General features: G+C 54.3%; 1 protein-coding gene across 2 annotated transcripts in view; it reads right to left on the reverse strand.

The window, feature by feature from the left end:
- CCDC57 (coiled-coil domain containing 57) overlaps positions 1–15,041 on the reverse strand; it is a 131,744-nt gene that overhangs the window by 297 nt on the left and 116,406 nt on the right. Inside the window, exons 19-20 of one of the 2 annotated variants that reach the window (XM_053568264.1) lie at positions 2,203–2,336; positions 86–251 (exon numbers count right to left, since the gene is read on the reverse strand). In XM_053568264.1, the coding sequence (XP_053424239.1) occupies positions 86–251; positions 2,203–2,336 (300 nt within the window). The other variant, XM_053568263.1, reaches the window with a different exon arrangement.

Here is a 15,041-nt window from a genome sequence, read left to right on the forward strand (position 1 = left end):
GACCCCACCGCCCCGCAGCCCTACTTGACAACCGCCCTGGACACAGGGACGGGGTCGGCCCAGTGGGGTCTGCCCAGACACCCACCTAGTGTGATTCGAATAAAGAAGCCGCTCCGCCGGGCGGAGACCGCGAGTTTTCCACGCGCACCCGTGGGCACACACAGGCGGAGGCTCTGTCTGGCTTCATGGTCCCCGTCTTCCTTGTGGTTCCTGGGCTGGGATAGCTCTGATGGCTCCTGCCCTCTCAGTGCCTGCAGAGCCAAAGCCACCTTGAGAGAGAGCACCTGAGTCTACAGGCGCCCTGTCTGTACGTCCTGCTTTTGGGGCTCAGAAAGCCTGGCCACAGAAGGGGGCCCAGAAATAACCCATGCTCTTGGTGCAGTGTTGGTATGCTCCCCCATGAGTAGGGGCCCAGGCACCTTTCACCCTCTCTCCTTTCAGGTGATCAGGGAACTGTGGGGTACAGCACTGGCGGGGCCACACTAGAGGACAGCAGGATAGCCAGCTACAGTCCTGCACAAGCCACAGGGCCACATGCCCTGGGGGCTACTGCTTCCTGCTCCCAAAGGCTTGCAGGTACCTCCTTTGAGGGTCTTCTCTTTCTCTTGAGATCTCAGGGTGGAGTCATACTGGGAGCCTAGAGACACAGAGCTTTCAGACGGCTAGTGTCCCAACTGGCCAGAAGCAGCTGGACTGTGCTGTGCAAACAACCCCCCTGGGTGCCTTGGAATACCTGAGACCCATTTCTCCCTGGCAGTGCTGCTGGTCAGTGGTCAGTAGGGCTTTGCTCAGGTGATAGACTTTTTGATCTTAAGATAGACTTGCTGAATGGAGCCAGGCCCTGGGGCCTGCACCAGGGAGGAGGGACTTGTCCGTGTGCTCTCAAATGCTTCTCCAGAAAGTGACAAGCAGCTCTACTTTTAGCTAAAGGAAGTCACAGCGCTGCCTTGTTTCCAGGGGGCACCCCCATTCCCCTTTGTGTATTTATGTGGAACAAATGCAGAAAGGCACCAATAAACATACCGAGGCCCAAAAGAGCAACTTGAAACAACTGCCTCCTGGCTCTGCGTCAGACACTGCCAGTGGCCACCACTGTTATGCCATCTCTCCTTGTGACATTTGCCTACCCTGCACACCTGTGAGCCAGGAAGCAGATATCACTGTCCATATCTTACTTGGGGACTAACGGAAGCTGCAAAGGTACACGATTTGCCAAAGTCATACAGCAGGTTAGCAGTGGGAGCAGCCCTCCCCCCATGGTCCTCCCAGAGAAGCTGTCTTCCCGGTTCAGAAAAGAAAAGGCTGCCTGAGGGCACAGGCAAGCTGAGGCCACTCAGTCCCTGTCCTCTGCTGCAGGAAGGGCACGGCCAGGTCCAGGCACCAGCAGAAAGGAGGTGGGGCTCTGGAAGAGTGTGGATGGGACATGGGCCTCCAAGACAGTATGGTGGTGACCATTGTGTCAACGACAGAGCGCACTTGTACAAGTGTGGGGGACACGGGGCCATTCTCGTGACATGCTTTTCAGTCATGGAGTATGGATGTGTTCTGTGCTACTTGGAGTAACCAGCAGACAGGAGTTAGCTCACACGTTTCTCATTCTTGTAGGTGCCAGCCCCGAGTACCCATGTATGTGTCAGGGACATTTAACCCTTGTTCTACATGGGGAAGAGATGTGGATGGCACTGCTGTGACCCACTGTCCTGGGTTGGCCCCCACCCTGCCAGCATCCTGACATACACAAGGTGCAGAGGCCCCCCTGGCCTGAGGCCCGCCTTGTCCAGGCTCACTTGGGCTAAGGCTCTAACTCCTGGAGGACCCTTACATGGTGTTCTTGAGAAAAGCTTGTTCTGCAGGTGGGTGTCCCCTCCACTCGCTCTGTGGAAGGCTGCACTGTCACGACACTGCCAGTGTGCAGGTGGCCGTGGGTGGTGACGCAGGCAGGCGTGGCTCTGGCACAAACACTTGACACCACATTTCCCAAGTAGGACAGGTAAACAACACCGCCAGCCAGGCCGATGGCGAGGGGGGCACCTGGGCTTCAGTGAAGCCTTTGGCAGGAAGGTCATCTCGGCAGCACCTGAATGCCTCTCTGCCGTTTGTGGTCCTGCATGCTGTGTGCACACACACAACACGAGGGTGAGCCACAGCCCTGCACCATGGGGAGCTCTGAGGACGTCAGTCCTTCAGGTTGTAGTTGCGGACCTTCAGGGGTCGCCGGCTGCCTCTAGCTTCTGCAGGCTGATATTTGGAGGTTCTGGTGGGCTTGGCCTTTGACTGGGCTGATACCTTTATCCCTCGGATGGCGAAGTCGGGGGCCGCTGGAGACCCTGGGAGCCCTGCCACGTGGAGAGACAAGAAATGGCTCTGTTAAGCCTGCAGGCATGGGTGAGCGCACACGGCTCCGGCCTCACCCTGCTTCTGTCGATGGGAGGCCTAAGTCAGAGGCAGCAGCTGCATTTCAGGGGCTTGGCTTGGGGTGCAGGCACAGGTCTGAGTGGACACGAGCTCAGTGGGTGCTTGACGGGTGATTGGCAGGGCCTGGGCATTTGGCTCTGAAAACAGGCCTGTCCTGTGTCGTAATGGGTCCCCGGGGATGTGGGATGCTGGGGTTAATGGTTGATGTTAGCCCCACCTCATGACATCTGAGACCTGTGGCTCCCGATGGGCATGGCTTGGCAAGGGGTAGCTCTCCAGGCACCTCTGGCCACTCAGCAGCTATTGTGCCATACACCTGGGCCAAGACCCCAGGATAGTCCTCCTGAAGTAGAGGGCTTGAACATCCTTGCACAGGGGCACTGTAGGGGACCTTCTGTATCCTGTCAGCTTTTCTCTATATTCCAAGTGTTCTGAATTAAGAATGTGCAGTGGAATCTCTGTAAGGTGACCACCTACAGGACTGTAATAAGCTGGCCAACATACAGAGGTGGTGACCATAGGAATGAGGCCGGCTGTGTTTGCCTATCTGGTCTGTGAAAATGAGGTCAGCTTGAGGAGGGGGTCAATGTAGGGAGCTGGTTGACCATGGAGCTTATATTGTACTTGTTTTTCTTTTTGTTTTGTTGTCCAGACAGACTCTCACTATGTCACACTCAGTAGAGTGCTGTGGCATCACAGCTCACAGCAACCTCAAACTCTTGGGCTTAGGTGATTCTCTTGCCTCAGCCTCCCGAGTAGCTGAGACTACCGGTGCCCATCACAACAGCCGGCTATTTTTTGTTGCAATTTGGCCGGGGCTGGGTTCAAACCCACCACCCTTGGTATATGGGGCCAGCGCCCTACTCAGTGAGCCACAGGTGCTGCTCTGTATTCCTTTTGTAAAACAACAAAACACAATTAAAGGTTCATAGTAAGACGTGAGCTCAGAACTGCCTCTCACTGGAGGTTTCTGACCCTGGTGTGGCTGTGGAGGGGCCTGACCCCCCACTGCCAGCTTGGTGGGGTTCCCTCACACATAAGAGGCACACCTGGGGGTGACAGGTACCCTGCACGCCTAGCACCCACCCCATGGTTAGTGCTGATGGGAAGGGGGTAGGGTGAGGGCCGAGGAACGGCAGGAGGCTGAGTGCCCAGACAGGCTGGCTGGGGTGGGCAGCCAGCTGCAGCCCCCAGCTGGCGCCCGGCCTGAGAGGATGGCCATGCCTGGGGCACGACAAAGTCTGCATGTGGTGACACACTGTTCCACAGGTGGGCTCTGGAGGCAGCCATATGCAAGGCCAGCCTTCTCTTCACCAGGACCCCCTTCCCACGTGGGTTTATCCTGACACCTGGAACCCACCTTCCTCATTAGCAGTCATGGGACACAACCGCCGGCTCCTACCCAGGCTCCCTGGTCCTGGGGAACATCAGCCCTAGAGGATTCTTCCTCCACACAGGACTCCCCCACTCCTCTCTCTCAACTAGCCTCTCCCCTGCTCACTCAGTTCCCTTCTAGAAGGCGCAGCCAACTTAGATTGGGGGAGCAGCCCACAGAAAGGCTTCAGGCTGCACCCTGGAGGGGCTCCTCAAACTCAGGGGCCTTGGCTGTCCCTCCCAACAGCACAAAGGACTAGTCTCAGGGACTCTGTGGGCTTCCCCTGTGTCAATCCTGTGAGAAACACCTGGGAGGATTTTTGGAGGAAGTGAGGTTTAGGGAAGAGGGCAGCACAGGCCCTAAGACCCTCTGCTTGGGAGGCCACAGAGGCTGGTGCTGAGAGCAAGAGATCCCGTGTTGCCTGAAGGGGCCCTCTGGCTGCCCACCTGGGGGAACCAGAGTCTCTGGGGGTGGTGAAAGCAGGGTTGGGGGGTGGCAGTGACCGGCTGGCAATCAGTCACCAGTGGTGCCAGACGCCAGGTAGGATGGCCCCTGACCAGTACCAAGAACCAAGAACTGGGTCAGAGGGTGCTGTAACGGTCCCCTGGGCAGGGAGCGCAGACCCACCCTGGCCATCCCAGGTGGGGCTTCTAAGCTAGTGCAGCTGCCCTAGGACAGATGCCCGCTTTGTGGGCTCGGGTTCCACTGCGAGCTTTCCCTGCAGCACCCTCCCTGGGGGACAGTAGCTGGGAACTGGCTGTGCTCCTGGGACTCTGGGGCATGCAGGAGGGTGTGTCAAGCCCATCTGCTCCAGGCGTGACTCTCCGTGACCCCGGATTCATCTCCTGTCTGATGTTAATCTGCTATGAGGCCAGCAGCTGTTTTCTGGAAACACTCCTGGCCTCTACCACTCTGCCCGCCTTCTCACCTGACCTGTTTTGCAGAGCTCAGCCTGGGGTTTCTCTCTGCACTAGGCTCTCATCAGGCCTCCAAGGAAATTATGTGGACATACAACTTGTCGAGCACAGCGCCAGGGACGAGCCTCCTTGGCCCTGCACCCAGCCTCCTGCCCACTGTTTGGTCTGCTCTGGCTCAGCACATGACTTCTGGAAAGTTCCTAAAATCTCTTAGGCCTTGTAGCTATCAACCACAGAACAGCAGCCCTGGCCCACCCAGGCTTAGCCTTCTCCCAGGGTCTGATCTGTGCTGAGGGCAGGATTGCCTGGGATGGGCTGAGGGCCAAGGGTGCGAGATGCAGGGAGACAGGCCCATCTCCTGGGGCAGCTGCACAGTCCTTTCACCTAGAAGAACCTCGGTGGAGGTGTGGCACTGATGCCCATCTCAGCCTTGTGGTGGCTGTTTTGCATTGGTGTAGTCACAAGGGTGGCCCTGAGCAAATGGTGCCTAGTGTCCAAGGGCATGAAGAAGGGCTGCCCTGGGGTTGGAGAGGCCCGTGAACATGGCTTAGGATGTGGGTCTAATATGGGGCCCTGGGCTCTGCGGAGGCCTCTCCTGCTTCCACAGGGCCTCACCCCCACAGCCCAACACTTCCCTGAGGCAGCCAACTCCACCCCCATGGTCAGGATGAAACAGAGCCTTCAGTGCAGTCCCAGCAAAGGATGTGGTGGTGAGGAAGGTCTGGCTCTCCCCTTGCCTGGGCTCAGAGCACCTTCTCAGGACCCCCATGCCTGGGTGCACGCACAGCTCAGCACAAGGCTGGCCACCAGAGGCTGCTGCCCATCCCTCAGCTGCAGCCCTGCAGGACAACAAAAAGCTTGGAAGGGGCCCGCCCAGCAATGGGAATTTAGCAGGAGGGACACTCTGGCCAGTAGGGCACTGTACTTGGTGTGGGGGCTCTGGGTAAACTTATCTGGCCTGACACAGGGCAGGAGGGGCAGCGGGAAGCCACACATCTCTCAGGGCCCTGCCTTGGGAGCAGAGGAGGGCAGGACCTGGGAGACTCAGCCTCTGCGCTTACCATACACCTCCGGTCAACACCCTGGCATTGTTGCCAAGCCACCAACCTGTGACCTCTCTTTCCCCTCATGTCATTTTGGTGGGGGCCCCTCCCTGATTCTGAGTTCACTCAGGCTGTGCTGGTGCCTGTCCAGACCTTGAAAGGGGCTGCCTGACAGGGGGACGCAGGCTGTGGCCCCAGGAAAGGAATTTAGGGGAAGTGCTTCGTGGACACAGGCCTCAACTGGGGGGGTCGGGACCCAGAGCCCCCAGGAGGAAACGTGTGGGATAAGCCTGCACATGGGGAGGGGGTGTCGGGAGGCGAGTGGCAGCCTCTGGAGGGCCAAGGCCTGAGGTGAGAAGAACCCCCTGTAGCCCCAGGAGGGAGGCAGGTCCAGAGGCCAGGGTGGGGGTGGAGGTGGGGGAGGGGGAGGCAGCCCCACAGGTGGTATTGGAGGCTCCTGAATGAGGCCAGCCTCATGCCCCCACGGGCCAGAGCCCCTTGCTTAGCGCCTGGGGCCATGTCCAGAGAGCATGTGGCCTCTGCTGGCATCATCTGGGTGCAGCAGAAAAGGGCCCTGGCAAGTGGATGCAATATTCTAGATAAAGTTCACAAAAGAGGAGCTTTCACAAGTGGTGGGTGGGTCTGCAGGCCAGCTCCCAGCACCAGGCAGGCACCCGACACACCTTGGGGGGCACATAGCAACAGGCCTGGGCTAGCCAGGGGCTGTTGAGGCCACATTGATGCCCCCTAGGAAGCAGCACCCCCTGCTACTGCTGAGGCCACGACCTGCTCCCAGCTGCTCTCTGCCCGCCTTGGCTGGGAGGATGGCTGGGAATGAGGCAACACTCCTCCGTGGGAGAGCTGCCACCAGCCACGCTCATGGGGCTGCCCGTCCTGCTCAGGATGCTGTGGCCGCACGCTGGGCCAAAGTCCTCTCCCTTAGAAACCATGCCCCTGAAATTGTTCTTTGGACATCAGCCCAATGACCCTTTGGACTCCACGGGCTGTTTTTGTCCCCCTCCCAAGGAGAAACAAAGTGACAGCATGCTTGTGGCACATGCAGGGCTGAGCTGACGACTGCTCTGGGGCTGGCCGAGGTCCAGATCCCACCTCTGGGCCCAAAGCCTTCCCCTTGTTTAAGGGCAGACTTGCAGCACATGGGGCATGGCTGGTGTGAGGGCAGGAAAAGCCCCCACAGATGAGTGGCTGCAGCATGGACAGACCCCTATTGTGGTGGATGGAGGCACCCAGACCCAGACCCAGACCCATGCTGGTGGAGATGGACACACCTCGGCCTGTAGCAGCCATATAGTCCACAGCCAGTCATCTCTAGCATCGCCACCCACAGGGGCTTGGTGAAGACCCTGTGCCAGTTGTGGGCGACCCCAGACATGGCCCCGCCAGCCTCAGCTGCTCTCAGCTCCCACCACGCCACCAGGCTGCTCTCAGGTGGACAGTCTGGGGTTGGCTGTCCTCTGCTGGCATCATCTGGGTGCAGCAGAAAAGGGCCCTGGCTTTCTGCAGAAAGGGGTTGGCTCCAGGTTCAGAGTCATGGCAGGGATGGGGAAGCTTCAGGATGCCTCAGCAGTTCATACTGTGCACATCTCATGGATGGACGTTCAGGTGGGAAGATGCATCAGTGGCCCTGGGAAGGCCTGGTTTCCTCTTTTATTTAGAGACAGGGTCTCACTTTATTGCCCTTGGTAGAGTGCTGTGGCTCACACTCACAGCTCACAGCTCACAGCAACCTCCAACTCCTGGGCTTAGGTGATTCTCTTGCCTCAGCCTCCTGAGTAGCTGGGACTACAGGTGCCTGCCACAACACCCAGCTATTTTTTTTTGCTGCAGTCTGGCCGGGGCTGGGTTTGAACCTGCCACCCTCGGTGTATGGGGCCAGCGCCCTACCCACTGAGCCACAGGTGCTGCCTGAGCTGAAGGCCTGGTTTCTATCTCCTGCCTTGTCCCCACCCTTGTCCCTGGCCTTGGTCCACACGATGTCAGAGTAGCTATCTCTACGGTCAGAGATCTGGGTGCTCATTGCAGGTCAGAGCCTTGACTTCAGAGCTCCAAGGGTACAGATGGCACAGAGAAGCAGCCTCACGGGTAGTGAGAACAGCCTCTTAGTCAGGTGTCCTGGGGATAATTTTGGAAGGATATCTGACCCAAGCCCCCACCCCATGAACTCAGGCACCCCTTCCATGGAAGGCTGGGCTGTTCTTGCTCATCCAAAGGGCCCCAGTCCTCAGCAAGGGGGTTTGGCCCTGGCTGCAGGTTGAATGAGAGAATGGTGTGAATTGCAGGGTAGTATCAGATTGTTACTGGCTATTTTAAACTTAAAGAGCTGTGGGGCGGCGCCTGTGGCTCAGTGAGTAGGGCGCCGGCCCCATATGCCGAGGGTGGCGGGTTCGGACCCAGCTCCGGCCAAACGGCAACAAAAAAAAAATAGCCGGGCGTTGTGGCGGGCGCCTATAGTCCCGGCTGCTCGAGAGGCTGAGGCAAGAGAATCGCGTAAGCCCAAGAGTTAGAGGTTGCTGTGAGCTGTGTGATGCCCCGGCACTCTACCGAGGGCGGTACAGTGAGACTCTGTCTCTACAAAAAAAAAACAAAAAAAAACTTAAAGAGCTGTGAATGTGATAGTACCAAATGTGAGCATGGCAGAATTTCCGATTCACAGAAACGTGACCTGAGCACCAAGTCCCCATCCACTTGCCTCTTCTTTCCTACTGGGCAGCCATACCATGAACGTGTACAGTTCAGACCGACTACAGCAATCAGTTCTTAAGCTCAATGGGAACAGCTATGATTTCCTAATTCTAAGACCAAAAGAGCGCACTGTCTCCGGGGTGGTCCTAACAGAGGTGGCAGGTTCAAACCCGGCCCGGCCCAAAAACTGCAAAAAAAAAGATCTCACTACTAAACTAAGTGCAATTAGTAATTAATAAATTAAAACTAATAAATTAGGGTGGCGCCTGTGGCTCAAGGAGTAGGGCGCAGGTCCCATATGCCGGAGGTGGCGGGTTCAAACCCAGCCCCGGCCAAACAACAACAAAAAAATTAATAAAAAATAAAAAAAAACTAATAAATTAGATGAAATGGAAAATTCTAAAATCAACATCACACACACACAAAGCATTTGACTAATAAAGGAAATTGAAATGGTAATCAGACACTTCCTTTCCCAAAAGACCCTTGGCCCATCAATTAAATGACATGTATTCCAATGATGCAAGGCTGGTTCAACATCAGAAAATCTATTACCATTTTTCTCTGCATAAATAGAAAAAATCAGCTTGGCACCCATAGCTCAGCAGTTAGGGCGCCGGCCACATACACCAAGGCTGGCAGGTTCGAACATGGCCCAGGCCTGCCAAACAACAATGACAACTGCAACAAAAAAAATAGCTGGACATTGTGGTGAGCACCTGTAGTCCCAGCTACTTGGGAGAGATGCAAGAGAATTGCTTAAGCTCAAGAGTTTGAGGTTGCTGTGAGCTGTGACACCACAGTGCTCTACTGAGGGAGACATAGTGAGATTCTGTCTCAAAAAAAAAAAAAAAGAAAGAAAAATATTATCTCAATGCAGAAACATTTGATAAGGTTTAATACCTAACTATGATGAAAACTTTGACTATAAGAGGGAAGGCTGTGTTGAAAAGGCCCCAGCAGTCACCACACTTAGTGGAGAAGCTTGAGCCTCATCCTATCAAGGCAGAGTCCACTGTCCCTGCTCATACAGCTCTCGGGGAGAAAAAACAGAGCAGGTCTGGCAGGGGAGAGGTGGAGAGAGGACAATGGAACCATCTCCTTAGCACAACAGAACAATCAAAGGCAAAGTATTAGTGCTAACAGGGCAGCTTGAAATGGTAATCAGACACTTCCTTTCCCAAAAGACCCCTGGCCCATCAAATAAATGACATGACTCTTGAGCTTAAGTGATTCTCTTGCGTCAGCCTCCCAAGTAGCTGGGACTACAGGTGCTCACCACAATGTCCAGCTATGTATTTCAATGATGCAAGGCTGGTTTAACATCAGAAAATCTATTACCATTTTTCTCTGCATAAATAGAAAAAATCAGCTTGGCACCCATAGCTCAGCAGTTAGGGTGCGGTCAGGTAAGCGGCCAGTCTACAAACTCCTTGGAAGCTATGACCATCTCAGTAAACAGCACAAACTGACTGGAGGAAGCAGGGAACCTCTAAACCAGCCTACTGCCTGTCTTACTGGGACAGAGCCACATCCATGCATTACGCATCCTCTATGGCTGGCTGCTTCTGCGGCCAGCCACGTTGTAGCATCTATGACTGTCTGGGTGCTGTAAAGGACATCTGAGGTGATCTAAAAAAGAAAAGAGGCTTATTTGGCTCGTGGCCTATAGGCTGTAGGAGCCTGCCCCCACATCTGCAGCTGGCGAGAGTGGCCTGGGAAGGAACCCCATGGGGCAGTCCAGTCTTTTTTAACAACCAGCTCTGGGCAGGAACTGACAGAGCCAGTGGGGTTGCAAGTCAACATGCGATTTGGGGGGACAAAATCACAGGATGGCACCCTCTCCTAGGGAAGGAGGACAGGGCTACTTTTTCCTCACAAAGTGAGGGTGAAATTTGCAGCAATTCTTCAGAGACCAAATAACTCCTTACAAATTAAGAAAAAATAGCCAGGGCGGCGCCTGTGGCTCAGTCAGTAGGGTGCCAGCCCCATATACCGAGGGTGGCGGGTTCAAACCTGGCCCCAGCCAAATTGCAACCAAAAAAATAGCCGGGCATTGTGGTGGGCGCCTGTAGTCCCAGCTACTCGGGAGGCTGAGGCAAGAGAATCACTTAAGCCCAGGAGTTGGAGGTTGCTGTGAGCTGTGTGAGACCACGGCACTCTACCGAGGGCCATAAAGTGAGACTCTGTCTCTACAAAAAAAAAAATAGCCAGGTGTTGTGACGGGCACCTGTAGTCCCAGCTAGTTGGGAGGCTGAGGCAAGAGAATCCCTGGAGTCTAAGAGTTTGAGGTTGCTGTGAGCTGTGACACCACAGTGCTCTATTAAGGGCGACATAGTGAGACTGTCTCAAAAAAAAAAAATAATAAAAATTTTTTTTTGAGACAGAGCCTCAAGCTATCGCCCTGAGTAGAGTGCTGTGGCATCATAGCTCACAGCAACCTCCAACTCCTGGGCTCAAGCCATTTTCTTGCATCTGCCTTCCAAGTAGCTGGGACTACAGGCGCCCCCCCACAACGCCCGGCTATTTTTTGGTTGCAGCCGTCATTGTTGTTTGGCGGGCCTGGGCTGGATTCGAACCCACCAGCTCAGGTGTGTGTGGCTGGTGCCTTAGCCACTTGAGCCACAGGCGCCAAGCCAAAAAACAAAAATTTTTTTGTTGGGTTTATTTGTTGTTGATTGAATTGTGAGGTTCATTATATGTTCTGAATACAAGTCCTCAATACATATTCAAGTGCCTGTGGCTTGTCTTTGCATCTTTTTTTTTTTTTTAGACAGTCTCACTATGTTGCCCATGGTGTCACAGCTCACAGCAACCTCAAACTCTTGGGCTCCAGTAATTCTCTTGTCTCAGCCTCCCTAGTAGCTAGGACTACAGGCGCCCACCACAACGCCTGGCTAGTTTTTTGAGGCAAGGTCTTGCTGGCTGCCTCCAGGTCTTGCTCTTGCTCAGACTGGTCTCGAACCTGTGAGCTCAGACAATCCACCTGCCTCAGCCTCCCAGAGTACTGGGGTTATAGGTGTGAGCCACTGCGCCCAGCTGTAGTCTGAGTTCTTCAGCTTCATGCTAATGCGGTAACTTTTGGAGAGCCCTAAGGAAGGGAACTGCTTGCCAGGTTGGAGGGAGGACTGGAGGCTGAACTAATGTCCAGCGGCCAGCGCTGTGATCCATCAAGGCTGCCTAGCTCTGCCTTGCCCCACTCTCCAACTCTTCCACCTGCTGCTCCTGAGTGGTATCTGCATTTTGGTGGGGCGGGGACAGGGACAGGGTCTCACTCTGTAGCCCAGGCTGGAGCACAGTGGTGTTACCCTAACTCCCTGCAGCCTCCAACTCCTGGGCTCAAGGGATCCTCCTCAGTCTCCTAGGTAGCTGGGACCACAGGCATCTGCCACAGGGCCTAGCTAATTTTTTAATTTTTGTATAGCTACGTTGCCCAGGTTGGTCTTGAACTCCTGGCCTTTGGTAATCTGCCTGCCTTAGCCTCTCAAAAAGCTGGGACTACAGGTGCCCACCACAATGCCCAGCTAGTTTTTTTTTTTATATTTTTAGTAAGGACAGGGGTCTTGCTCTTGCTCAATCTGGTCTTGAACTCCTAAACTCAGGCGATCCTCCCACCTTGGCCTCCCAGAGTACCTAGATGATAGGAGTCAGCTGCTGTGCCCAGCCATTTTGAAGGTTATTTTGCTGGCTATAGAATTCTATTTTGACAAATGTATATTGTAAACCATAGAGCAGCCAAATGAGGGAACGAATAAAACATTAATACAAAAGTAGGCAGGTGGGCGGCGCCTATGGCAGTGGGTAGGGCGCCGGCCCCATATACCAAGAGTGGCAGGTTTGAACCTGGCCCCGGCCAAACTGCAACAAAAAATAGCCAGGCATTGTGGCAGGCACCTATGAACCCAGCTGCTTGAGAGGCTGAGGCAAGAGAATCACCTAAGCCCAGGAGTTAGAGGTTGCTGTGAGCTGTGATGCCACAGCACTCTACCAAGGGTGACAAGGTGAGACTCTGCCTCTTAAAAAAAAAAAAAGTGGGCGGCGCCTGTGGCTCAGTCGGTAAGGCGCCGGCCCCATATACCGAGGGTGGCAGGGTTCAAACCTGGCCCCGGCCAAACTGCAACCAAAAAATAGCCGGGCGTTGTGGCGGGCGCCTGTAGTCCCAGCTACTGGGGAGGCTGAGGCAAGAGAATCGCTTAAGCCCACGAGTTGGAGGTTGCTGTGAGCTGTGTGAGTCCAAGGCACTCTACCGAGGGCCATAAAGTGAGACTCTGTCTCTACAAAAAAAAAAAAAAAAAGTGGGCAGGGAAGGAGGAAAAAGGGAACAAAGGACAGTTTTTTTTCTTTAAGCACTTTTTTTTTTTTGAGATAGTCTTTTTTTTTTTTTTTTTGTAGAGACAGAGTCTCACTTTATGGCCCTCGGTAGAGTGTCGTGGCCTCACACAGCTCACAGCAACCTCCAGCTCTTGGGCTTAAGCGATTCTCCTGCCTCAGCTTCCCGAGTAGCTGGGACTACAGGCGTTTTGAGATAGTCTTTATCACCCTGGGTAGAGTGCTGTGATGTCATAGCTCATGGCAACCTCAAACTGTGGGGCTTAAGCAATTTCCTTGTCTCAGCCTCCCCAGTAGTGGGACTACAGGTGCCCGCAACAATGCCTGGCTTCTTTTTCTATTTTTAGTAGAGACAGGGTTTTTCTCTTGCTCAGGCTGCTCTGGAACTCCTGTGCTCCAGCAATCTACCTCCCAGAGTGCTGGGTTACAGGCATGAGCCCCACACCTCTGGAACTCCTGTGGTCCAGCGATCTACCTCCCAGAGTGCTGGGTTACAGGCATGAACCCCACACCCGGCCCACTTTTTTTTTTTAAGACAGTCTCCTCTGTTGCTTTGGGTAGAGTGATGTGGAATCACAGCTCACAGTAACCTCAAAGTCCTGGGCTCAAATGATCCTCCTGCCTCAGCCTCCCGAGTAGCTGGGAGTACAAGGTGCCACAATGTCTGGCTAGGTTTTCTATTTTTAAGAGAGACAAGGTTTCCTCTTGCTCAGCCTGGTCTCAAACTCCTAGCCTCAAGTGACCCTTCCCCAGAGTGCTGGATTACAGGCATGAGCCACCATGCCCGGCCTTTCCTGTCTTTTCACATGCCTTGTAATTTTTGATAGATATCTGAATACCTTGTTAAATGTTCTTGTTTATAGAAGAGAGTTGGGGTCTGCTTTGGTTGGCAGTTGGGCTACTTGCTCCATCAGGGCCATCTTTAAGCTTTTCCAGGTAGTTCTAGATGAGCCTTCACTCCAGAGACCACTAGCCCCATTCCTAAGTGGGTTCTCTTAGCCCCCACACAACGCCACAGTGGCCACCAGAGACCTCGCAGCGCACTGCCCCTTGAGAGCTCTGGAAACTGCCTGTCTCTCAAGGTGCTTTCTTTCTTTTGCTTGGCTTTGTGGAGTTTGTTCTATACTTGTGTGGGCTGGTTCTCAGGAAAGACTCAAGAGAACCTGTATGCAGATTTATGGAGTTCTTTTCTGCAGTTTCCTCCTTCCTGGACTCTGCCCTGGAAGTGTCAGCCCCTCCTGCCTCCCCAGACTGCCGGCTGTCTTTTCCGCAGGGAGGCTGCTGTCTGCTCTGAGGCTGCTGGCAGACACGGCCTTCAGGCCTTCAGGCACGAGGCAGGAAGATCCTGGCTCACGTTTGCTTTCTTTCTCTCAAGTCTTGTGCTACCTGTTATCCAATGTCTGAAAATAGTTGTTTCACAGATTCCGCCCAGTTTTGTAGTTGTTTGTGGGGAACATTCAATTTCTGTTCTTTGTAACTACAGCCTGACTAGAAGCAGAAGTGTGTGCTGGCCATTCTGTGGCCCTACAATAAATACCACTTGGAAGTGAGTGATTTGGTTATTTATTAATGTATTTACTTTGTTTTAAAAGTTATTTCAACATAAGTTCCCTTCCTAAGTGCCAGTAACTATTTTGTCATAACACTTTCAGGAGAAGAGCTAACAAAGGTCTACTTGACCAGCTGCAGCTCCAAAGTTTAGAGGGTGCTCTTCTCCTTCACAAGCCCAGCTCGTGAGAACCAGGGAGGGCAGGAAGCTGGGGTTGCTTGCCCTATTCGGACGTTGCAATGCTCCCTGCTTTGACCAGAACATGAATTCTTGGGTTACTTTAGAAGTAATTTCAAGAAGATGTGGTGGGGGTTGTGCTCACCAATCATACAAATTTCACCAGCACGACCTGGCTTTGTCTGTCCCTGTCTATTCTGAGAGCGGCAGGGGCACAGCCGCTGTGCAGAGGGGGCTCTGAGGAGCAGGAGAGCAGGAGGCCCTTGCTGGGGTGGCAGTTTACAGTGCAGGGCTGAGGGCCGGTGGGGAGGGCTGAGCGCCAGTGGGGTCGCGAGAGAATGTACATAGCAGGCGGCTTCACCCGCTTCCCAGGCAGTGTTCCTAGAGCCCAGCCCATGAGTGCCTTCTGGGCTTGCCCCTGGGGGCTACAGGAGCCTGCCCAGGGTGGCCCTCCCTCCCCTGGGGTGGGCTTGCAGAGCCCCTCAGGCCATCTATCTCACTTGGCGACCAGAAGCTTGACTCACCTTCACTGT

This window comes from Nycticebus coucang, chromosome 18 (assembly GCF_027406575.1).
Source record: "Nycticebus coucang isolate mNycCou1 chromosome 18, mNycCou1.pri, whole genome shotgun sequence".
NCBI classification, from domain to species: Eukaryota; Metazoa; Chordata; class Mammalia; order Primates; family Lorisidae; genus Nycticebus; species Nycticebus coucang.